The sequence below is a fragment of the Rhipicephalus sanguineus genome, chromosome 1 (genome assembly GCF_013339695.2).
Source record: "Rhipicephalus sanguineus isolate Rsan-2018 chromosome 1, BIME_Rsan_1.4, whole genome shotgun sequence".
NCBI lineage: Eukaryota > Metazoa > Arthropoda > Arachnida > Ixodida > Ixodidae > Rhipicephalus > Rhipicephalus sanguineus.
The window spans coordinates 190,044,439-190,070,658 of NC_051176.1; the positions used below are offsets into that span (position 1 = coordinate 190,044,439).

Consider the following 26,220-nt stretch of genomic DNA (forward strand, 5'->3'; position numbering starts at 1 on the left):
CTAAGTAGAGACGCGTACTGCGTGGAGAAATTTCATCGTCGCGCGTAGAAAACATCGCAGAACAAGGAATGCAAGAACTTACCTTGAGTCCTTGACGTGAGTTGACACCGGCGCGAAGCGCGTTTAGGGACAAGTGGAGCTAGGGGCGTTTTCCTCCTCAGTACCTAGGCCAGCGGCCGTCTTCAGGGAGAAAAAGTGCCCAGAAGCGCGTTTCAGGCGCTATCGGATGGCGGCGCGGCGGTCGCTCCCTGTAGTGGCCACGAAAACAAATGTCGCCCGCCTCGCAACGGTAGCAATGTGGTGAGCCAGCCTTTCCAAAATGTATGTGTCGCACAAATTTGGGAAATTTTGATGCAGTCCTGCGGAGCGTTTCAAGAATTCCAATGCCAACAGCAAGATTGCCGTCGTCTGAAGCGCCGTGCGTGTGCCGCAGTGTCGAGCTAATCAGCCGTGTCCCCGTGGCTTGCAAGGTGGGACTCCATTCATTCATTCGTTGACCGGCTGGAACCCCGATAAAGGCACCATGTGCTAGCGACAAACATGAAACTGCAAGCGAATGGCGCGCCAAAAAACGGCCAACCCCAGCAGCACCCACCACATTACTACCCTGAACTGCCGACAGAGGTTGAGGAGCGACTGGAGAAGCTCTTCAGAAAGTTAGACGCCAACGAAGATGGTCGAATTGACATAAATGATCTTACCACTGGCTTGCGCAAACTGGGACTGCCGCATTCACCTGGGAGTGTAGAGGTCAGTGTCCAATGTCCCACTGCACGCAATTTTGCCCAAGGTAAGGGCGCCGCGAAGAATGCGTGCGCTCGCTGTGTGTTCAAGGTTCGTAATTTGCACAGCAACGATTACGAAATATATGCTGCTACTTCGTGGTGACGCAAAATAGGCGATAGCACCGCAGTGAGCGTACCACGACCGTCAGCAACTTGGAAGAGACCGATGTAAATGCCTCGCTTTCTTCCTATCCACTTATGCGCTGCTTGCATTGTTTTCGCCTGTGTAGTTTGTACCGTTACATCAAAGTTGTCACACACTTCACGTTGTGTTGTTGTGTGCCTTATATATATAGTGCCGATCGGAACATTGGAATTGTCATCTAGGAATTGCGCCGATGAGCGTGCAAGACTTTGTGACTGCAGTTTACTCGAGCGTGCAATTCTGTGTTGGTTCCGGGGCTCCGCGTATTTACAAGGCCGAATAAACATGATGTGCAGTCACGCACAGCTCGACTGCTTAGCACATTTCAGTAATGGTTTAGTTCGAGGCACAAATTGTTTTGTTTAAGGACGAGCAAGATCCCTATTTTTCATTTTATTGAGGAGCCGATTACTAATGTTTGTTAGTTGCACATGTGACGGGTTAGTTAGCGCTCGTATTCTGTGTAATTGCTTTGTTAACGACATTTTTATTGTTTCCTCTCCTTCTGTTTTTCTCTGTTTCTTTTTTATTTTTGGCACAGAGGTTCATAACGGCATCAGACACTGGAAAAGATGGCACTGTGGATTTTGCAGAGTTTGTACACTACATAATTGAACACGAAAAGAATTTGATGGTGGTTTTTAAAAGCCTTGATGCAAATAGTGATGGTAAGTTACCTTATTCAGTGAGCATTTTTCGCCTACATGTAGGTGGTAGTTACTCTCATATTTCTTTTTGCTGGTAAAGGCTCACTGGATGCGAATGAGATCAGGACATCATTCCAGAAACTTGGAATTCAAATTGATTATGATGAAGCCATGCGACTCCTCAAGCGGTGAGTTGGCAGTCTACATACAGAAAGGCTAATATAGGTGTCACACGGTGCACTGCTGATCGCAATTAAGCCTGATTGGGATCAAATCTCTCAACAGTGATTGACTCTGATTACAGCTTGCATGAGGAAGCCAATCATGATAAAGAAATTCAATTTAGATCAGGCCTCATCAAGATCAAAAGTGACCGTGTGACACCTGTGTAATAATACTACCAGAGCCTTTAATAGTGTTTAGAATGCTATTATGTTTGATCCTTTTGACGAGGATATGTATTTTTTCGCTTTTTAAGCAGTTAGAAATATACAGCAAACTTTTTATGGCACAGCAGTCATCACTGAAATGGAAAACCATTGCCTGCTACAAAACACCTGTGGCCCTTATTAATTTGCTAGATAGGCCAAAACAGAAACAAATGGAATGTCTGGATATTGAGATAACATAGAAAAGAGCGAGGTATTTATTTTTATTAGTTGGGACTGTCGGGGCCCTTGCTTAGACAAGAGGTCATTGAGGTGACCCAACTTTTTACTTAATTCAAATCTTGTGTTTGGCGCGTGGTGGCCTTAGTTGCTTATATTCCATTAAACCCAACACACAAACAAGCATCTTACCGCTGTTATTTCTGAATATGAAATAAAGTTAACTGACATCTAATAGCACATGGGTTCCTTTACAGTCTAGTTGCTGCGACGCCTATTCCCTAGTTGTCATAAAAAGCCAATGCACTGTGTAGCCAGTTATGGGATCATTTAAGCCAGAAATTGTGGATATTGATGCATCTAAAAATTATTTACATTGCTTCGTCTCCTCTTCTCTTTTGTAAACACTCTCATTCAAAACTGGTGAGGCACTTCACTTGTAGAAGTCATCCAGCATATTAATTAGGTTTAGGTACCAATAGAGTGCTGCGACACGTGGGACAATCAGGAACTGTCTGTTAGCTAGTTCTCACATATTTTCACTTGCATCAAGATGCTTTAGCTTTCTGCTCTTTGAACATTAAGACGAGTCGAAACCAGAGTGCTGTGAAAGGTTGAGTTATTGCAATTATTGTGTGGCATGAGCAGTAACATTCCTTGCTGTGCCCATCATTTAATGCAGAACCACTGTAATTGTAAACTAGCTTCCTATTAGACATGCGTTTCTTAATTGTCATTTCGGCAAACACCACTAATGCAGTGGCTTTTTTTTATTTTGTTCTTGGATTGTCTCAATGTCTTTGTCTGACATTCCACCAGTACACGATTTTGATGTTTAACAATATCACTTTTTTTTTCCCACATTTTGTGTGCTCTTTTTCACCATCCAAGTTTCCTTATCTAATAATAAATTGTATCCATGCACTTCTGCGTAATGTACTGTGTAATTAGCTCTTTTTTTACAGTACATTTTATCAGTACGTGAAAAAAATTTGAGAAACACTCAATCTGAACATTCATGCATAGGTCGGCAAAACAGTTGGAGCTCACTCAGACTCTCTCAACAAGTGTATTCTGCTCCTAGGGCTCAGTCGGACTCAGACTCGCTAAACTTTTTCTCAACCGGACTCACTCAAACTCGCGGCTTGACTTGAGTCTGAGTGAGTAGACTCATGAGTCCGTGAGCGTAAAACTACCTTTTTTTGATTTTGTTGTCAATGCTCTTTAATGCCAATATCTCACATAATCAGTGCTCTTTGATACGCCTTTTGATCTTATACCTTCAAGTACGAGTTCTCAGTAATCCAGTCAGGACATTTTTATGAAATACCCGACTCACCAAGATATTTTTATAAAGAACTTTCCGGGAAAGGGTTTGCGGGGGGAGGCCACCCCTCCCAATTCACGTCTCTGACCAATAAATATTGAGATGGTGCATGAATGTGAGTGCGTTGAGATATGTGTGAATAGACTTGAGTATAAACATAAGCCGATATAAGGCTGACAGTAATGCTGAAGATGAGTAGATAGGACCACTTAGGTCGGCAATAAAAGGTGGAGCTCACTCAGACTCACTCAAGAAATATATTTTGTGCTTAGGGCTCACTCGGACTCGGAATCACCAATACTTTCCTCAACCGTACCCACTCGGACTCAGACTCACTAAAAATCTCAATTGGACTCATTCAGACTCAAGCTCGCCAAAATATTACTCACCCAGACTCACTCAAAGTTAAAGTTTATTTCACCAGAAAATTCTTGATAGTCTTCAGGGCTTAAAGCTACTCTAGGCAGCTTGACTTGGTCCCTGAAGACCCTTACATTGGCAGCATACAACGTTTACAGTACAAATGGTCATGTAAGATCATACTTAACATACACGAGTAATACTGTAAGAGTTGCAGTTAGGACTACATCAAGCAACAGAAATAGCATATAGAGAGTCACAGTAAAATTTGTATTTAAACGTTTAGTACAGCATAAACAACTTCGTTACAAAAAGTACTGTAATTGCAAGATCAAAAAATAAAAAAAATAAGAACAGCATTCTGTAAACCTTAAGGTTTACTGAAAGTACAGAAATTTTACAGAATAACAATATCGCGTAAAGATGACAAGACAAAAAATAGAAATAGAAATGCGATATGACAAGGTAAGCTAAAGTTTGCACAATCAAGACGTATCAACGCGAGAGCTGCAACATAGACGCAAAAAATTCACGCAACTGCCGGTGTGAGTCTCAGGCGCTTTGCGGGCCGATTTGAGTCTGAGTGAGTTTGCCGACCTATGCATTCATGTATTTAATTAACTGCAGCCTTTATGGACATTTTAGTTGCATATTGCACATTGATGTAACTAAGTAATTATCATGCATATTGTAAAAGTCATTGTGTAAACATTTTTATTTGTGTATATGAGAAAGCATGACACTTTTTTCGGTGTTATCCATATCAAACGAGATGATTGTCAGCCACAGAAAGTGAACAAGAGGTTTAAAAAGAGTAAGTAAAGCCCTGTAATTGCTTCCTGGGTGTAACAATAAAAATGGCTCATTCAGGCTCACATACACCTAAAGATTCATTATGTGCTTTAACGCTTTTATGTTCATGTGAACCTTAACCCTTTGCAGTCCAAAACCTTTTTTCACCTTGCGTTCGTTCTGGTCAGAAACTAAAATATTCGAACCTCATGTAAAAGAAGTTGACTTACTCTGTTACAGATGGTGCATAATTTAGTTCACAAACACGCTCAGGAATCAACCGCAAAAGAACTTGTTGAGCAGTGCATGGCCACAGACCGCTGCGTCCATGTTGTGCTGTCGGGCAGGGTCTGACAATGGACTGCAAAGGGTTAATGTCATGCCTCTGGAAAGTAACAAAAATTGCTGGTCATTTGCCACATTGTTCTAAAGGGGCACTAAAACGAACTGTAATCAACATGTAAGCCCTATGTTATTTCGTTGCATGCGGAAGGGAACCTACAGTTCACTTAAGGCCACTGCTTTTGTTTTTCTTTCTGTGGCATCAGTGACAATATCACAGAAGGGGTGACAGCTGTCATCAGTAGCCCAGAGATGCCAGACATGGGTATCACATTTTCACCATGAATTACTCGCTAGCGCAAGTTTGAACATTCCATCTGCATTTTTCCACCTCCTCTAGGAAACAAGCAATCAGTATTCCGCAAAATGCCTCACCAATCCCAATCTTTCTATATATTGCTCTTGAGTACCTTTGTCAGATGTGAACCTCAAAAAGTTATCAGCACATTTCAGAAAGAAAGGAGCAATAGGCAGGACATTGCCCCATCTTGAAGAAACAAATTTATTAAAGGGGAATTGGGAATGTAAACGTTGCACTCATTAATATATCTGTCCTTATTGGGTCCTCATAAAAATTTCTTTAGGAATATGTTCCTTAAAAGGCATTGCACTCATTTCAGCATGCCGCTCAGCTTTCAAGAAAGGTGTTACAGGGCGCCTTTCATGTTGTGCTTCTGTGGCTGAGATTTCTAATTCTAGTGGTACTGTACAATATATGAAGACATTGTACTCCTATGTTTTGTGTAGGCAGACTAAGAAAAAGATAAAAAACTGGGAAAAGCAATTCCTTGGGCATTTATGGTGTTTTGTGTGCTGAGCAGACGTCCAGGTACCTTGTTACTTAGCTGCAATTAAAACAATGTGAATCTTCCCTTTCTCAGAATGGACAAGGATGGCTCTCTGACCATTAGCTTTGAAGAATGGCGTGACTATCTACTCTTTCACCCTAGCTCAGAGATTCACGACATAATTCATCACTGGAGACATGCTACAGTAAGTCTTTATAACATATATGTTTCCTATTCTTGTATTACTTCTTCTGATTTGTACTTTTGGCCATGGCCATATAACAACTAATAGTATTCCAAACGATTTTTTGCATTCAAGCAGTGGCATTGTGATGAAGTCTGTTATATTAATGCTGTTTAATTTACTGCAATGCTACTCTAAAAGAAATTTGATTTAAAAAAGACATGCGACCTTCCAAATGCTTTGATACTTGTTTATGATACAGGGCCCCGTACCTGTAAACTGTACCTGAACTGTGATGCCAATTTTTGTATAACTTTTTTGGTTCCGCTTTTTCCAAGCAGTTTCTTCATTACTGCTTGTACTTGACATAATAAATACAGCTGTTTGAGTATGTTACATATTTTTCATTAATATGGTTTCTGAGCTATTTTTACTCGCAAAGGTCAGTGAGGTTAATATAACAGTGTTGGCTGGTCTCTTTTTCTTGTCTTCAAAAAAAAAAAAAAATGTTCTGGTATTATCATTGCTAGCACATTTTGCAGCGTACATTGAGGATAGTAATTACAGTCTTAGGCTTGTCTCTTACATTACAGGAGCAACTTACATTACTGGAGCTTTCTTTAGCTAGAAAGAGTGAAAAAAAAAATCTGTTGAAACAACAATGGGATAATTGACAGGGAGCTTCTACCAATAGGAAATTAAGAAAAAGCTAGCGCATATATTATATTTTCACTCATGCACATACACATAAATGAAGAAAGGGAGCTTGTGTACAATACTAAATGTCATTTATTGCTATCTGAAAGCCATGCTTTTCTTTTGAGCAGGGAAATCATTGGTAAGCCAACACACGTACCATCAGCTTTACTGCTGCTTCTGCAATTTTGAATTCCTGCTTAGTTTTTTCCTTTTTCAGGTACTTTGTCTTATTGAATACAAGATGTGCAAGTACAAAAGAATCAGCAGTGTGTGTAGTCTCATATGTATGCAACAAGTCTCATAATCTGGAAAAAAAAAAAGGTGCCAGCAGGCACAATGTTAATGATTTTTTTTTTTTCTGTTCTTTGTACATTCTGCCTGATACTACTTTATGCATGGTCAAGAAAAACTGGCTTGTTTCACCTACCATATTACAAAAAGTACACTAACCACATATCAGAAGTTGCGGAAATCATACCACAAATCTCATTAGAATCTGTCATAAATTTTACATAGATTGTATAGGCAAGGCAGTGTCTCACCGGCAGGGCCAGGGAACACCATAACAGCATAAAAAAAATCAGTTATTTGGCAGTTCATTGTAAAGAGTGTTTTCAAACCTTTCTTTGATTAAGTTCCAAAAAGGAAAAATTAAGCAGGAACACAATGTATAGTTATCATCTGACTTTGCTTTCTTTCTTTAACATTTTCATTGTCTGGACAATAGTTGCTCTATTGATGAGGTAGACAAGTATACTTTTCCAAATGTGGCTTATTTGTCTGTGAAGTCAAGGTTTTCACGGAAAGCTGTCTGGTCGGCACGCATCATAATAAAGAGTAAAAGGACACCAACCACAAAAGAATATGAAAAAAAATGTTCCGGCTACCCTGATGGGAGCCTTGTGAGCAATAGTGTGAGCAAAAGCTCCCGTCAGGGCAGCCGTAATGGCTTTTCCTTATTCTTTTGTGGTCGGTGTCCTTCTTTTACTTTTTATCAATTTGTCATCTAGAGGGCGTTTTTCTTTTTTTTTACAATGCAGATTTTTTAATAAAAATTCTGACAGTCGGGCTCCTGTCGTTTTCATACACAAACTCTATGTCGAGGCAGAAATAGTGCTTTGCCTCAGCTAAAGAAACATTGATGCAACTAATTAACAAAATCTTGTTAACTTGTGAATTATTGACTTGAGGGCAGTCATTTATATTAGAAAGTTGTAGTGCATGGCAATTTATGGCATATCTGTTTTTTAGAAATCACGAAAGTTGCACCTAATTCGAGATATTCATCATCAAATTTTATGGGAGACATCCAAACTGACCGTGTCGGGTGTGCAGGAAACATAGCCTCTCTGTTACGTAAGACCGAAACTACACGTAACAAGGAAGGGACGAAATTTGAATCAAGGTGCGCTGAAGCAGAATCTGGTCAGGAAAATCGGCAAGCATTCTGAAATACACAAGTAGATAGCTCATTCTTTGGGTGCGATATGTGGTGCTTATCTGTTTCTTTCTTAAACTATACATAGACGTAAAAAACTATTTCGCCCATCTGCAAGAAGCAGCGCCGCAGTGGCTGCACCTGAGTTTTATGCTTCACAGAGAAAGAAAAGCTTGATATTGCAGTTTTCTTGGGCACAGCTCGAAAGAAACAGCTAAGCAGCAAACATCACACTCAAAGGTAAGATGATGCACTGGCACAAGTGAGATTACTTACCGCTTTTCACGAAAAGATACTACCAAGACACGCCTTCATTCAAATTTCGTCACTTCCTTGTCACGGGTAGTTACGCTCTGACATAACAGAATGGTCGCATTTCATGCGTGGCATGTGCAATCGGTTTCAATATCACCCTGAAAATTTCATATTGAATGTCTCTAACTACATGTACCTTCTGTGATTTCTTAAATATGGGTATGTCATAAATCAGGGGTCTCAAACATGCGGCCCACGAACCTTTTGCTTGTGGCCCGTGGCTTCACAAGGAATAAACTTTCGTGACCTCATGCAGTCACTATCTGTTGAAACAGCATTGTGGAACAAAAGCTCTATTTCAGAATTTTAGTCATTCTGCTGATCGGCACCGATATCTTTTTGATATCTTTCTCGAAACCTACGTCAAATCTCCTTTAGGTATGAGCCATATATGAGAAACGGGAAAGGCGTTCTTTCAGATGGCAACATTGGGTAACATTTTGTTCAAATACCCCCTCCCTCCCACGCTCTGGCTTTTTTCACTCTCCCGGTCCTTGTTCGACTAAATTTTGGAACTGTGGCCCACTAGTTAAGATGAGTTTGAGACCCTTGCCATAAATTGTCATGCAATAAAACTTTCTATTATAAGCAACTGTCGATCCCTGGTGGCGGCAGGTTATCTTTTTGTCCACTTTACTTTCTTCACATTTATATTCCAATTATTACAAATAAAATCTCCTATACTTTCCTTGGCATTATAGTCTGTTAGTTCTGATCAATATTGTGTCTAACAAAAAAAAAACAAGCCCTTAAAAGCCATCTTCTTTGCTTCATTCATAGCAAGGGTCTCGTTCTGGCAGACTTGATGCCTTAAGGTAGTATGCGAGGGATTATTGGCGAGCTGCCAGCTCGTAAAAAGATCACGTGCTACGTGACGTCAAAAAGGCAGACAAAGAGTGTTCCACACTTGCCGCCATGGCTGCGATCGGCGCTGACTAACACTCCTAGGTTTAAATGCACATATACAGTAGAACCCCGCTGATACGTTTTTGAAGGGACCGTAGAAAATAAACGTAAGAGACAGGAAACGCAAGAGCCGAAAAACAGGAAAAACGACAAAATATTTAGTGGTACGGAATTTTATTTCAATGCTTACGAGCAGCACGAAAATTGGCGCGCTCAGCCGCGATCTAGTCGAAGGATAGAAACGCGGGGCTGGAGACGGCCTCATCCACAGAAATGTAATCAACGTATGCGATTTTTTTAACACCAACAGCTGTAGGCATGAAAGAACTAAGCACACGCAATCACGACCAGCGCCGTGAGTCCGACCGCGAACCGCGCGCACGACCATGCGAGCTCCAACCAGCTCGGAACTCCTCCCGTCCTCCGACAAATAACGATGATGATGAGTCTACGCCAACGCGATGGCAGAAGTGAATGCCAATCTCGAAGGCCTTGCTTTTACAAGCAATTACGTCATGGACGCCATGTTTCTGCAATACAAATCTCAAAGGCTATGCTTTTGTCAGTAGTAAATGCCAATCTCGAAGGCCTTGCTTTCGCGAGCAATTACGTCATAGACGCCATCTTTGCAATACGAATCTCGAAGGCGATGCTTTTGTTTGAATCCTGTTGCTTGCGCCTCTAATGCGCCTAATGTTACGGTCAAATCAGCAAAAGCTGCGTGAAAATGCACCATGGCCGCTCTCTTCGGTAGTCACTCGGTCAGCTCCGAGTGCACTTCGTGACGTATAATACGGGAACGGTCCGACAGTTACGACGTAACAGCGGGGTTCCCAATACATTGTATCCTATGGGAGCTATGCCGGGACCGGTGGAAAACGCAGCAGTGAGGAACGTAACAGCGGGGTTCTACTGTATAGCCTATAAAGTGGACGGGGGGATGACGGCCGCCGTAGCTCAGTGGTAGAGCATCGGACGAGTTATTTGAAGGCCACAGGTTCGGTCCCTGCCGGCGGCAGGTTATCTTTTCGTCCACTTTACTTTCTTCACATTTATATTCCAATTATTACAAATAACATCTCCTATACTTTCCTTGGCATTATTGTCTGTTAGTTCTCATTAATATTGTGTCCCCAAGTCAGTCATTAAAAAGTTGATTAGCAAGTTTTTGTTAATTTGTCATAACAGTGTCATTTTAGCCATCGCAAAGTATTTCCGCCTCGACGTAGAGTTTGTGTGCGAAAATGACAGAAGCCTTACTTTCATAAAATTTTTATTAAAAATCTGTATTAAACACCCTGTATAAGAACAAAGGTCCTAATAATGAAGCACAACATTTTCTCTCGTGGGAATAATGGCCTTTGCAATCCTCAAGTTTCTGGTGGCTTTTGATGTACGAAAAAGTCAATCCACGTATGCATTAGGTGAGGAGAAACCTGGGATTCTCACACCACTTAGCTAAACAGCAGCATTTGTGCTGTACTTCTGACACATTATAAATGCAGTTTCATTTACACTGCAGAAATAGTGAGTATTGTTATTCTGATGGTGAAGGTGAAGAAGATGTTTTAGGTTATGCAAGAATGTCAGTTTTTCACTTTTGTACAATCGGCGTCAAATGAAACGCAAACAGCGGAGCACGTGCCACAAGCATTAGCGACTATATAGTGCACGCCGTCCAGTCATCATGATTGAAAGGCGCAGACATCCGGTGTGGCAGAACTGCGCGATTCCCCTATAGGGAAACACTTTTGCTTCTATTCTAGTTCTGATATTTAAAAGGAAAAAGTAAAAGATATAAATGAACAAAAAAGTGAAACGGCCAAAAGTGCCAGGCACGCCCACGTCGGCCACCTTTATCACCATATCAGAACTAGAACAGAAGCGAAAAATCGCACAATAAGGGGATCGCACAGTGCTGCCAAACCAGATGTGCGTGCCTGGCAGTGACTGGACGGCGCGCACTAAACCTTTGCTAATGCTTGGGCCACGCGCTCTCCGCTGTTCGCGTTTCATTTGACACCGATAGTACATACACTTAAGCAGTGACCATAAATATTGATTGGAAAATACTTGTGGACTACTTATTGGTTTCAGTGTACCTGAGTTAAATGAGACATAGTTGATCAGAATGGCTGTTCTGCGTAATTATGTGTACGTGTTGCATGTAATCGTTTTGTAGCTGTTTTTGAAGCACGAAAGAAGCCGAAAAGCTGCATTTTGAAGTTATAATAGAGCCACTACTTCAAATGGAGATGAAATTAAATATATTTAGCTTGTTTTTTTTTTTTACTTGTTCACAAAGTAGGGCTGAAAATAAATACAGTAGACTCTCGATAATTAAAATTGATAATTCAGACTTTCAGTTAATTCAAACATATCTTAAATTTTTGGCTGGCCTGCTATGTTTTCAATGTATTTTAAAGCTGCTTAATTCAAACTGCCCCACTGTACAAATTCAGTTAATTCAAACTTTTTGCTTGTCTATGCCTGGAAATATCTGCTGCCTTTGCGTTTTTATGCAACTAACAGTCGCAAATAAAGCCGATTGCCTGCCTATAGAAACGACCATACTAGCCAAATTGTGTGGCAACAATTGCATAGTGATTGAAGAAGAAGGAAGAAAAAGAAACGAGACTGTCTGGCCTTGGTCTATCGCATGCTGAACGCTTTATAAGTCACTTTTGCCGCGGTACACTGGTGTCATGCGGGAAAGGGTGCTAAGATTGAGAACCAGCTGTTGTGGGGCACAACGTATTTCGTCCCTTAATTACACATGCGGGCGTGCACTGTATAATAATGAGTACGAGTATGTTCGCTGACATATAAAAACTTGCAGTCATGCAGCAGAGCTGTCTATTATGTTGCTGCGGCTCTGAGAAACAATAAACATCACAGCACTAGCTGGTAAGTTGCCTTGAGTCATATTTATGAGAACTTCTGATAATTCAAACAAAATCCTGAGGTCCTCTCTAGTTTGGTTCATCGAGAGTCTACTGTATGCTGAAGACAAGGATAATGCTCACTAGCCTAATGAATGAGAGTTCATGGTTAGCTAAGCCCCTAGAATCTCTGCAAGTTTATGTATATCTAGACCAATTACTAACAGAGGAGCCTACTCATGAAAAGAAAATCCAGCGAAGAATAAGGATTGACTGGAGTGCATATGACAGACATTCGCAAATTGCCACAGGCAATTACCGGTGTTCCTAAAGCAGAAAATGTATGACCATTGCATTGTACCAGTTCTAACATATGGCGCAGAAACTTGGAGGATAACGAGCAAACTCAAGAATAAATTAAGGACCATGCTGCAGATACAGCGGAATGAAAAAAGATGGGCGTAACATTAAGAGGTAGGAAGAGAGGAGAGTGGATCAGAGAACAAACAGGGGTAACTGATATCCTTGTTGACATTAAGAGAAGAAAGTGAACTTAGGCGGGTCGTGGAATGTAGACTTGTTACTGTGTAGGTGTTCTTTTCAGTTGGATACAGGAATGCCATGTTGTATTGTGCTCAGGTCAAGTTACACTATTACTCCAACATTTGTTTTTTCATTTAACCTTTTCATTTTCTTTGCTAGTTTGTGGATCTCGGGGAGGACTCGTTGGTGCCAGACGACTTCACAGAAGAAGAGATACACACAGGCATGTGGTGGCGGCATTTGGTCGCTGGAGGAGTTGCTGGTGCAGTGTCTCGAACGTGTACTGCCCCTCTGGACCGGCTCAAAGTTTTTCTCCAGGTACTTAATGTGCATATTTAACAAATACAGGTATTCTTGGTTTAATGGGGTAATTGTTACTTGTAGCCTTTTTTTACCTAAATGTAACTATGCACATGCATCTTATTTTTGTTTGCAGCTTCTGAAAACATAGGCAGGCTCTACATAGGCAACAGAGGCTTTTGAATTTCTGCTCTGGAGTAAAAGCTTCTCAACGGCACAAACTAATAAAAGTAGCATTGTTTAGATTACATGCTTGTGCAGTTTTAGTGCTTATGCTTGAAGTGCTTTGAAAGTACCTGCTGAAGGTTATCAGACCTGCGCTTCTGAATGTAATGTGCAGTGCTGCCAGCTACACTGGGCTATAATTTGCTTTCCTGCAACTGTGATTTAATTAAGCTGTGTATTCTTCTGTCACCATTGTGGTTACTAGGTTCGAGGCAGTGAGTTCCACTCTATCCATCAGTGTTTGCGGCATATGTTGCAAGAAGGGGGCATACAGTCCCTGTGGCGTGGCAACGGCATCAATGTTATCAAGATAGCTCCTGAAAGTGCACTCAAGTTTCTTGCCTACGAAAAGGTTAGTTTGCAGTTCTTGTTCCGCATGCACTTCTTCTTATGCTTTGTAAGTAAACAATTTGGCTTTGTAATAAGTGCCATGCACAATGAACTGCAGTAGAATATCAATGATACGAATTAATTGTATGAATGAACTACAGTGGAATCTCGATGTAAGTCTTTATTTATTGTTTCTTAGGACTGCTGCAACATCATGCCCCGCTCTGAAGGATTGCCAGTAGTTTTTGGACGACAGTGATGATACTGGTACTCGTAATTATTTGGTGCATACATGTGTGTGTAATTAAGGGAAGAAATGTGCCGTGTCCCATGACAGCTAGTAGCTCCTTCCGAATCTTAGCACGCTTTTCCACGTGACATCAATGTACTGCAGTGAAAGTGACTTCAGAAATGTCGTGCATGTGATAGACCAATGCTAGAAAATTTTAGAACCACTATCCTTTGTTATCACTATTTCATTTTTGTGGTGGGTTTGGTGCTGTTTTCGCGGGATTTATGGCCGTGCCTGTACAGTCGAGAGGATTGCTCAAAATTTGCCTGTCTCTCGGGTAAATTGGGTGAGTGTGGCAGGTACGCATACCCCAAAAATCGTTTATGTTGACGTTGTGAGGCCTAGCTCCTTCACCAAGTTCATCGGCTTCCTCTTTGGGACATTGTCTGCTTTTCGTAGGATGTCCAGTTGAGAGACATGCTTCAATGAGGCAAGCAGGCGTAGACACACAACAACAATGTAGCCTCAAGCACAGCAGCACACGTCAGCGCCTCATGGGGGGGAGAATGTGAAGCTGACTTCATCTGTAATCTAAAAGCGAAGGCACGTGAAGGTGCAATATAGGCCTCCTAGATTCGCGTGCGCCATCTTGAGGTAACGACATGCAATTGATGGGTGATGCTGGCAACCAGTCAAACCAATGGTGTGGTGCACGTGCCTGTGCTTGAGTTCCATGTAGCTGTGCATGATTGCCATGGCTTCTGCGGTTGTGTGGCCAGTGCCTGTTCATATCTGCAGGCAGTGAAACTTCTCATGAAGCGTTGGGGGGGGGGGGGGAATCTGTTTGCAAGAATCGTACTCTTGCACATTCCAGACTAATAGTCCTAGGCCGTGACCACAGAAAAATTGGTACAACCCCGAAATTCGTACGATTCATAGTTGTATCACTGATGTTCTACTGTAACTAGGTCACAACTTGCACTTTCTTCTATTGAATGAACTTTGTACTGCAGCAGGATGACCATTTTTAGTGAGATGAAGCATTTGTAACAAATACAGTGTTAGAAATATCAGACCTGCAATGCCCTTAGTAGTTACCATTTAGTACCTGGTGAATAGGTGTGTTCGTATGACAAAGGACTAAAGAAAGCAACCCATGTGTTTTGTACAGTCGTTAAATGCTTTATACACACCAAATTCTTGTTACATTATCTTTGTCTAGTTTGGCACTTGTATTAAATTCTCATTTCATTCCTCTTGATATACTGTATATACGTTCAACTGTTGCCCTTGATATTAAAGTGTGGTAGTTAGCCAGAAAGCTGAAAGTGCATATGCTTGATTTATTAGTTACTTTTGTTCATTTACATTTAAAAATGTACCTTCATACTAAGAATAACCAAAATGTTTGCGGGCTCAAGTATACCTAATTACAAGGTTTTAGATAAAGCCTTGCATAATTTAGACTTCATTTCAAGTGAGTTTGGACATGGAAATGAGGTGGCATTTTTATGAGTTTACATTAATCACTATTTTGAATTATCAATATTATTTACCTGTTTCTTATTTCATGTATGTGTGTGTAGTACATACTTCATGCATGTGGGCCTTCTCCCACTGAATAAGACCAAAGTGGCCTTGCTCATATTTTGTATACACTGTCTAATTTGGACTGTTGAAACTATACGTACTGAAAGCCAATGAAACCAGTCATTGGACAGATGCTTCAATGTGGGGCAGTCACAATAACAGTCAAACATGAACATTCATGCCTTGATGTTCTGGTTTCATTGGCTTGCTATCCTACCAGAGTTAGATTTGATAGATATACAGGATTTCCCACTCACTTTAATCAAAGTGCCTGCTGTAATAATGCATGCCGGCAGGTCTAATTTAAGTGCCAACAGCTTTAATTCATGTGCCAGTCAATTTAATCCATTGAGAGAAAACAGCAAGTTTACAAGTCTAGACTGTCTAAATGCCAAAGTAAAGTACAGTAACCGTAATACGACGGCAGTAATTTTTCAACTGAAGTTTGTGTTGATGACCTGTGTAGCTGGTGATGGTGGTGTTCTAAAAGAAACCCTCCTCACCCTCAGCTCAAAGAAATAATAAATAAAACAAAATATAATTTTCTTTCCGGGGCTGGGGTTTGAACCATGGTCCATCCGGTTCGAAAGCGAGTATAAAGAACAGAGACCGACGGCATGGCTGTCTTCCATTCTTTCGTCGTCTTCCATTTTCAACATCTTCCCGCCTGTGACAAAGAAGCGAAAAGCAAAAGATGGCACAATACAAAAAACACTCCAGAGCCACCCCACGGTCGCGCACTGCCTGCCTACAATCATCATTAGGATCAGTGTGCCATTAAAGGGGGAAGAAGAAGGCAGCGATGCCGTCGGTCTTTGTTCTTTATATATTTTGATGCCATGAAACCCAGCACTACGACTCCAGCCTGAACTGAGACGGCAACTCACGGATTGATGAGGCAGCGTCCGTCGCTTAGAGGTTTGCTAGGTGGGAGCCCATTACGCTTACTTAGGCTCTGGTCTGCCCTTGCCCTTCAAGACGACGGCCCGACGTTTGCAAGGCTAGGATGACCGCAAAGAAAGGAGAATCACATCCTGTCAGCCCAGCCCTCGGAGCAGCCAACGGTATGTCTGCCAATCTACTAGATTTTCCCTTCGGTGACAACTTCGAGGTTAGCGAGGCCAGGATGACGAACTTTTGCTACAATGACGCCCGTCGTGCAGGCCTAGCCCTCAAAGCTACCGACTGTTCACTACTCGACCGGCAGTGCTTGCGTGAAGATACTCAATTTAAGAGCCCAGAAGTCTTCATGCCGAAGCCTTTACACGAGAGTAACAGTGAAGGCCCTACCCTTGGATTAGATTGCGCCACACCAGCATCATTGATCTTAATGCGTAACGACTGTGAAATCACGAGAGCAAACAAGACAGACACGATTGATGAGAACATGAAGCGACTCCAAGGTATTCGAAGATGATTGCGTATAGCTATTGAAGGAGTCTTGAAAGAAAGTGACAGTATTTTCTTCTACATCACCGCAAATCAGCAAGCTCAAGAAATATTGCTTATATCTTCAATTGATGGAGCAGGAATTGAAGGAAGGGGACTGCCACATTTATGACGCTATACCTCTTGAAGAACTAGAAAGCGACGTCGAAAGTTGTGAAAACTTTGACTTTGACATCCTAAGAGTGATATCAGAACAACTTTTATTAGCAGAATTCGAGAAAAGACCATTGTGCACACTCAGACAACCATCAGGAAGTTCAGTGACAAGGTTAGCCGGGCTTGACTTTCTCACAGGGCGAGAGAATGCCCTTCGACAGCAACAGAGACAAAACTGTCAGTGAGGAATTCCACTGCCAACTCGCAATACAACCTAAGTAATGTAACTTTCGGAATAAGTGGCACAGAAGATGAAAAAGAGATGCAAGCTCTGATTGACTGTCTGAAAAAAGTTCGAACAATTGTACCAAAAATAACGACGTAGAACTTGGCACACTGATGTCTGTCAGTAGTGGGAGCCCCCCTGAAGGCATTTCCAGCTATTATGTTACTGGAGATCACGAAAGATCGGACGCCGCTCCGAAAAAGGCGTCAAATGTGTGTCACGAAGACAAAGGGCCCAAACGAAGGAAAAAATCGACGAGAGAGCAAACACTCCAATACTGTTAAAGACGACACGTGGAAATTGGTATCAGCCGTTCAAGTCATTATCTCGGCCATCTGGACGACAAGCCTCAAGGAGAAAGTGCACATACGTGACATGCAATTGAAGAGACGCAGCCATCAGGCTCGGGGCATAAATGACACAAGAAGAAAAAGCATCCGGGAGCTTGGAAAGACAGAATAATGTCATTGAAAGGAAGAAGGCAGCCATGCTGTCGGTCTCTGTTCGTCATAGCGAGTGCCTTGAACAATAGGCCACACGCCCATGCTTGCCCAAAGTAGACTGAACTGAAGTATACTAATGCATTCTACCGGCAATGCAAAAAACAGTTTGGAAGCAATACACTTGCTATGGGGGCTTCATTGAAATATTTTGTGTTGGCGGGCTAAAAGCGATCTGCTGAACAACACGTAGGGTCGATATCAGGAATTGCACATTTCAAGAAAATTTCATTTTTAACCCGCGTTCCCTTGATCACATGATGGTCTTTTCGTTGGGCCATTCCACAGGCTGACGAATGCTTGAAAGAACATGAGACGCTATGCCAATTCAGCCCGAAAACAGCGTTCCAGGGACGGTCGCTACCCATAAAGAAAGAAAAGCAGTACGTTACGCACGCCCAAGCCAAGCTTCGCTTGCCTCCCATTTCCCCGATTGGGGAAGAGCTCCTTAATTTTTTGTTTGCACTGCTAACACTTATCAATTAAATTACCGTGGTATTATCACTGAACGTTTTGGTGTTAAACGTAAGGATTTGAAAAAGCAGTGTGGTTAATTTACATATTTGGACACCAAGTGTATACACTGGAGAGCACATGGTAACAGTTTGACTGAAGGACTGAGTGAGTTTACGCTTTATCACTGTTGCAGAAGTTCAGCTCATCATGTACACTGTTGATTGCATTCAGCAGATATTCACTGTCTGCTGGATCTGAAGAGTGCGAGGGCGACTTACAGTCAATATTCACCTGTTCTTCAGATCAAAGAATAACACCTTAACATAACTAAATATACATTTACTTACTTTCATGCGCAGTATGTTTCCATAAAAACAACAAAGGTGATGCACTAATTCATGTAACAGACCACAATGCGTTGCCAAAGCGTGTTTGCAACTAGCATGCACGTATTTAGAGGAGAACATTTCCAGATGGGAAGCGAGTTTTGTTTGTCACACCTTTGAGAAATTGACCAGGTCCTTTCCCTTTTGTGCATCACTAATTAGTGACTGATTAATGGCTGGCTGCAAGCGAGGACCTCATTTCAAAGATCCAGAGGAACCGTGGTGAAAAACAAAGCAGCAGTGTCAAAACTGCAAGGTCTATTGCCACCACCAACAGAGAAACGTCAAAGCGAAGGGATAGTTCAGAAAAGAAGTTTTCAGATTACATCGTTACTACTCTAAAATGTACTGTAGACGACAGCTCTACATTTATGCTGAGACAAACGAAGCAAGTCAGGGAGAAGGAGATACCTGGTATGACAATTGGTACAAACACTTTTGATCGCCTGTTGGATGCCTGCAGCTACTCAAGTGAAGCTGGTGATGCATAAACCCGGCGATCGCAGCCGTGCAACAAGTGCAGCCATAAGCTGTGGCTGCAGTACAAGAGACCACGTGTGTGCTGCTTCTACTTGGACAAAACCAACAACTGGTGTTCCAGGAACTTTGACAGGGCAGCCGAAGGGCAACTGGCTGCATGGACACAACTTCACTGTCCGCACAGCATTTCTGCTGTAAGGGGCTTGTATGCATAACAGAGCAGCAATACCTATTGCAAATGTGGTAAAGCAAAAAATAAAATGACGATAATCTGCAGAGCTACTGTAACAACAGCAGATTTATGACTCGGAGGGGACAAACATAACAAAGCAAAAATGGAAAAGTGCATCCAAAGGTTGAACAAAATGTTCAACAGTAATTTGTAAGTATCGCTCATCTTTGATAAAATGAACTAGAATGAAATATCAGCACCAAAGCAATCATAAGTGCTAAAACCTGCACACGCTCATTGTTATTACACAATATCTGTGGCAGATGGCATAAGAGGTTCGATCCACAGCAAATGGACCGACAAGCAGAGGACTGCCAAGAGTGAATATTGTATTGCGCTGACAAAAATGTAAAATTGCCCTGATTTTCATTGATACCAGAAGCTACACTTTGAAATTTGTGAATAAGAAAATATGTGCAAACCTCTTTTTTGTGGTGCAATTTGGAACCAGATTCAATTATCGTGGCAGTTATTTTGTCAAAAGAGGAACCTGGGATGGTGACGTGTTTAGACGGGAAGGTTAGGCAGGCCCAAAACTTGTGGCCTGTGATTGTTAAAACACAATCAAAAGGTGCTTCTGTATGCTACATGTATGTATTAAAGTTTGGCCTTCAAGCAGCAGGTTTAACTGCTGGTATTTAATTGCAGTTCATTTGATCAAATATATGAGTGATACTTATGAACTACTGTTGTGCATCTTGTTGAACCTGTTAGCCGACTTTTTACATTTGTCACCTCTGAGTCACAAATCTACTGTTATAACAATCTCGTGGACTATTTTGTTTTCTGCTTTACCACGTTGGCAATACTCTATGTATTGCTACTCTGTCGTTTAAAGGGACACTAAAGGCAAATATTAAGTAGACGTTGATTGTTGAAACAGCGGTCCAGAAACCTCGTAGTGCTACTTTTATGCCAAGGAAGTGGTTATTTTGAAATAAAATCACGTTTTAGTGGTCCGCATCGCGTTAGTGCACTTAAACTCACCCGCCTGAAATCAGACTTTCACACGTCACTGCTGCCGTGCCCAACGTTGCCCGCCTTTACTGCGCTGCCGCGGACACTAGTAGCAGCAGAGCGAAAGTAGCAGGACCCACAGCAGCAACAACGGCCATCGAAGGCATCGAAGCTTGCCGCAGTCGCCGCAATGGATGTGGATGGAGAACTTGACGACGAGACATTGGCTCGCGACGCTGGGCTCCAATTCAGCGACTTGAGCCCTGATGAACGCGGTATGCTGCTGAGGGCTCGTAGTGCCGGCGTCGTTGCATGCGGCATTTTGTCGAACTTTCTGTCAGAGCGACTTTCACGAGCGCGCAAAACACACGCGGCGAGATACGCGATCCCGAAACTACCACTGACACGTGACCGTGTGAGCGAAGCGGGGCGCCGGGCGAAGCGCATTTCGGCGAAAACGGAACCTTTGAACCACGTGCCCCATTCCCCATGGCAACACCACAGAGGTTCTTTTTTCCATGAATCAAACGGAAACGAACAAACAGCATTTTATTACGTCTTTTGATGCACGGAAGGTTCTTTTTTTATTGCTGCTAGTTTGATTACTAGTGATTTATTGTAAGCGGACTCTCATACGTCATCGGGATCACTTCGAAAATGTCCCACTCGTGGCACTCATCATGTGATACATTTAGCTTAATTTCTCGGTAAGTAGGGCACTGCTGTTGATAATATTGCCGTTTTAGAAGTTGTCATACATTGAGCTTTCACTCTGACATAAATTGTTATTTGCCTTTAGTGTCCCTTTAAGGACATAATTTAGCTGCAAAGTAAGAACACACACCCTTGGTGTGTGTTTTTACTTTGAGGCTAAATTATGTCCTTAAGTAAGTACCAACTAGGCCAGCAAACAGTCTGCTCTGTCGTGCATGAAGCACCTTACAGCAGAAATGTTGCGTGTTTATGTGTGTCTGTTAACACAATAAAGGAAAGATTACTTTTAAGGGCTTGTTTTTCTTTGTTAGACACAATATTAATGAGAACTAACAGACAATAATGCCAAGGAAAGTATAGGGGATGTTATGTGTAATAATTGGCATATAAATGTGAAGAAAGTAAAGTGCACGAAAAGATAACTTGCCGCCGGCAGGGACCGAACCTGCAACCTTTGAATAACGTGTCCGATGCTCTACCACTGAGCTTCGCCAGTTCGCCGCCGTAGCTCAATAGTAGAGCATCAGACACATTATTCGAAGGTCGCAGGTTTGGTCCCTGCCGGCGGCAAGTTATCTTTTCGTGCAGTTTACTTTCTTCACATTTATATCCCAATTATTGCACATAACATCCCCTATACTTTCTTTGGCATTATTGTCTGTTAGTTCTCATTAATATTGTTAACACAATAGTGTTAAAGAGCTCGTTTCACAGAAATTTCGGTGTCTGTGTTGACATTGGCCTCATTAGTTGTGAGTGAAAAAAAATTGACGTAGTCCGTGAGCAAAAAATCGCTATGGCTGCAAATAATAAAAATCATGGGTCCGAGGCGGAATCGAACCCAGTCCATCTGTGTGGCAAGCAGGCGTTCTACCACAGAGCCACGCCAGTGCTTGAAACTGTTTTGGGAAAAAATCCTATACTAATGGCATGTAGTGCGAGAAGTCGTTGCGTGGCAGAAAGGTAGAATCACACCCGCCGTCACACCATGTCGATTGCACAGCGAGTGGATGGTTTAAAGGCCAACTCATTACAAAGCTTTTACACATAATTAATAGTCATCAGTAACAGCATCGACGAAGTGTGTAGCTGTGCAGGTGCAAATGCTGCCTTACGGATGGGTAGTGGATACTTTGCCAGTTCGCAAAAAGATGAATTATGGCGTAGTAGGCACTTCGCGACTTCGCAGTCGGGATTCTAGGATAGTTTAAAGTGCCCATTGTTACATGCACAGACATTCCTTTCCTTGCGGCATGGTTGAGATGTTCACTGAGAAGCAAAGGCAGGCTAGCGATCGAGAAGGCTGAAGTGTTTGCATCGAAGTACCATTGATGGAGCTCCTTGTACTTGCCCTTGAAAAAAGCCCGCAAAATACAAAAAAACAACCACGTGATAGCGCTACTATTTCAGCACCCCCAGATGACCAATTAGGAAACATCCTCTTGTCTCTGCAGCACTGTCAGGGACAGGTTTGGCATCTGTGGTGACCGCAAGGAATGTGCCAGCAACTGCTGACGCATCATGAAATGCAAGCAGCCACCGCTTCTGTAGGAAGCAAAGCCTGGCCCACATGGAAGCTTTTTGCGTGTGAAAATGTACCGCACGTAAAACGCATGTGACCGTGTCATCTAAGTGCACAGTCATGGGCATAAGAAGCAGGTGCAGGAAGTGCTTATGACAGCACCACTTGGGCGAGATGACTGCATGTGTTTCTCATGCAAAAAAGCTTCATGGGGGCCGGACTCAAATTGTGAGTGCATAGAATAGAATATCACATTATTTCCCGATTGAAGAGGTAGCAGCCAGGACATTAGGCTACAAAATGTAAGGTGAAGTAAAACATAAAGCAAACCATGCATTATGGTAATTAGCCAAAAACAAAACGTAACTGCGTCAAGGCTGCCTCGGCGACGCCAGCGCGGCCAGTCTACCTCTCTGGTATCGAGACGCTGTAACCATGACCTCCGATATCGCGTGCAATCTCGGAGTACGCGCTAGTAAGTGTCGATCGTGAAGCATTACTTCTTTTCACATCTCATAGACGGCGGCACCGCCCCGCTCCACCCGCCGCGAAAGAGAATGTGTGAAAGATATAAGGCGCGTTCGCACAGTGTCTCGCATCTTCCGAGTTAGCTTAGTTGGTAGGGCACCGGGCGCTTGCCGTCGCGGCCGCAACGTCGTGGGTTCGATTCTCAGCGGGGTATCTTTTTCTTGGTTTTTTTTCTTTCTCACCCATTGGCGTCCATTTTATCAACGTCATATCCGTGACGGATGTACTTGGTGGACCCCGGCATAAAACACTTTCGTGTTAAAATTCAAAAGTGCAAGAGCATCTGGCTCTTCAGGCTCGCTGCTGTCCTGGGGCAACAAGTTCACAAAGGAATCGGTAACACATGAAGGACATACGCTGTGCGTGTATATGTTCTTCCAAATGAGTCTTGACAGGTGCCTTACTTTAGTCTTTCCACATTGCAGGACGTGCTCTAACAATTCTCCTTCTGAAGCTATACAGCAATGACACCATTTCAAAACTTCTGCCGCTGTAGACCTGATGATGTCTTTGGGAATGTCGCTGCAAACTTATGCAATTCTACTTTTTAGCGTGTCTGGTATGGTGGTCTAGGTTCGATATACACGTCTGTGATGTATTCCCACGAAAAGAAGTCGAGTATGGTCATGTCCGGTGACCTTGCAGGCCATGATAATGGTCTGTGCTGCCCTTCCTAGTTTTCTTGGAAGGCCATCTCAAGCAAGTCTTGAGTTTGACTACTGCTGTGGAAGGAGCACACTATCATTCTGGAACCAAGTGCCCTCATAACTCTTTAGGGAAAGGTCTTTGCAAAAACTGTCCACTTGACCATTTAAAATTCTGTCTAGATACTGCTGTTCATCGAGCGAGCACTCATAGAGGAAGGGACCAATAATCCTGCCGTCAAAAATTCCGCACCAGACATTCAATGACCATTGGTACTGGTAACGGGATTATTCCAACCAGTGCATGTTGTTCTCACTCCAACAATGGCCATTATGGATATTGACCTGTGCATTTCTGGAAAAGTTTGCTTTGTCCATCCGCAGGAAATTGTTGCGGAAGCCTAGCTCATCATCGCAATTTATCAAAAGCCATTTGCTGAAGTCCATTCAGCTTTGGAAATCATTCTCCTGTGGCTTTTGGCGGAGTTGAAGATGATGTGTATGATGTGTATGAAGCTTTGCCTTATTCATGATCCTCTGGACAGTTGATTTTGACACCTCTACAACAGCACTTATGTACACTAACATGAGAGTCTGCAACCATGAACGCCAGTATATCTGTCTCCACGACCTCACTTATAGTTGAAGTGCTCTGCCTTGTTTTCTTGAATGTCCCCGTCTGCCTTAGCGTCTGATAAGGCTTCATTATAGTGGATGCATTTGGTCTCCCTCTACAGCACCAAAGCTGGTATAACTTTGAGGTCTTTCTCCTATTAGAGCTCACCTTCAAAACAAGTACTACCACATTTGCCTATTGCTCATTTGTAAAGCGCATCAGAAAGACAAAATGAACACATGCCATTGTGTCAGTAGGTCCCTTTGTTGTTTGCATACCTTTTTTCGAGGCTCACTCGGACACCATGTCACAATCAGGCGCGCAGAATGATCAGCGGTGATGAAAGTGTGTTACGCGTCAATGTCGCGTCACGTGGCATAAACATATCATTCACTCCACTTGTGGACTGAAGCCCAAACACAAAAACAAACAAACAAAAAAAGAACTTGGACTTGAGCGAATGCTGACAGCGGAACTGTTTAATAATTGAAAATGGAATTGTCACTGGAAAACGCACTTCATTTGCAATCACACCTTGCCAGTCATAGCTGCATTTTCGATGGAGGCGAAAATGCTTTAGGCCCGTGTACTTAGATTTAGGTGCACGTTAAAGAACACCAGATGGTCAAAATTTTCGGAGCCTTCCACTACGGTGTCTCTTATTATCAAATCGGGGTTTTGGGACCTTAAACCCCAACAATTATATTATACTAGTGATAGCTGCTGGCTTTGTGGTCACCGCAAACGTGAACCTTGTGGCCACCGCGAACGCGAAGTAGATCCCGGACAGCACTGCAGAGATCGTTCAGCAGGAGGTGCTGAATTAGTGGTGCTATCATGCAGTTGTTTTTGTATTTCACGGGCTTTCCTTAAGGGCAAATACAAGAAGCTGCATAAATGGTAGTTAACACTTAAGTTGGCTGATTTTAAATGTGATCTACAACCTCTGTATTGATAGTTTCTTGCTAAAACTAACATTTAGAAAGTTGGGCAATTAGCTTACACTATTTAATTGACTTTGCAAACAAAAAAATACTTCAGACTAGGTTGCGTGATCCCTACCACCACAGAGTTCGTTTCAGCCCAATAGCACCCTCCATCGTTTTTCAATGCTTGGCTGCTTTTAGCTAGGATACCCTGTATATGGGTGTGCATGTCCACATATTGTTTATCACTATTAGACACTTGCTGATGTTGGCGTGATCTTAAATTTTTTCTGGAAATTTCGTTTCCATAAAACCATAAGCACTAATATAAATATAGCAAATAACTTGTGGGGCATTGCTTGCTGAAATGATGATTAGTTTATTATGAAGCTGTAATGGGAAAAACTGAATTAAGGTTCACCACAAAAGGCCTTGCACCTAATAAACAGTGCACAAGTGCTCCTGCTTTCATTCCTCCATAAGTGCTGCTGCCCATGCTAAATTTTGTCATATGAACTTGTACTTAGCAGAGTATAAGCACCCTGCACATGCGTATAAGTGTCAAACAAACTATGGCGGTCATTCAATTAAAAGATATTAGCAGTGGCTTCAAATAACAGTGCTGTCTTCTACCCTACGATTATTATATTTTGTGCTCTGCCAGCTGTATTTTAATAGTTATGCCATTTTCACACTCCATCTTGCTATTTTCGGTGTATGGATTAAATTGACTAGCACTTTAATTAAAACCGTTGATGCTTGGATTAAACTCACTGGTACACAGCCTATTTGCACTGGCACATAGATTAAATACGTTGGCGCGAGGAGTAAATCTTTGGCATGTACCTTAGACTAAATATTTTCGAGCTCAGATTATTTTTGTGGCGTTTGGATAAGTTTAGCTGGCACTTGGAGTGAAGTGAATGGGAAAGCCTGTAGTGTTGGCACACTTAAGGCCCCATATGCATACAGTAGTGGTTCCTTGCTGGT

At 42.3% G+C, this 26,220-nt stretch overlaps 1 protein-coding gene and 1 non-coding gene across 3 annotated transcripts in view; both read left to right on the forward strand.

Annotated features, from left to right (window-relative positions):
* Window positions 1-252: 252 nt before the first annotated feature.
* The window catches only part of LOC119404190 (calcium-binding mitochondrial carrier protein SCaMC-1-B), an 84,083-nt gene continuing 58,115 nt past the window's right edge, over window positions 253-26,220 (forward strand). The window contains exons 1-6 of one of the 2 annotated variants that reach the window (XR_005186219.2): window positions 253-750; window positions 1,472-1,598; window positions 1,678-1,765; window positions 5,888-5,999; window positions 12,921-13,079; window positions 13,492-13,638. Coding sequence is in view for 1 of the 2 variants with exons in the window: in XM_037670768.2 (XP_037526696.1) it covers window positions 541-750; window positions 1,472-1,598; window positions 1,678-1,765; window positions 5,888-5,999; window positions 12,921-13,079; window positions 13,492-13,638 (843 nt within the window). In the remaining variant the exon portion in view is untranslated. The remainder of the gene's footprint in view (window positions 751-1,471; window positions 1,599-1,677; window positions 1,766-5,887; window positions 6,000-12,920; window positions 13,080-13,491; window positions 13,639-26,220) is intronic. The other variant, XM_037670768.2, reaches the window with a different exon arrangement.
* On the forward strand, window positions 10,283-10,354 carry Trnat-agu (transfer RNA threonine (anticodon AGU)). The gene has a single exon. It is a non-coding gene; the product is annotated as a tRNA-Thr (tRNA).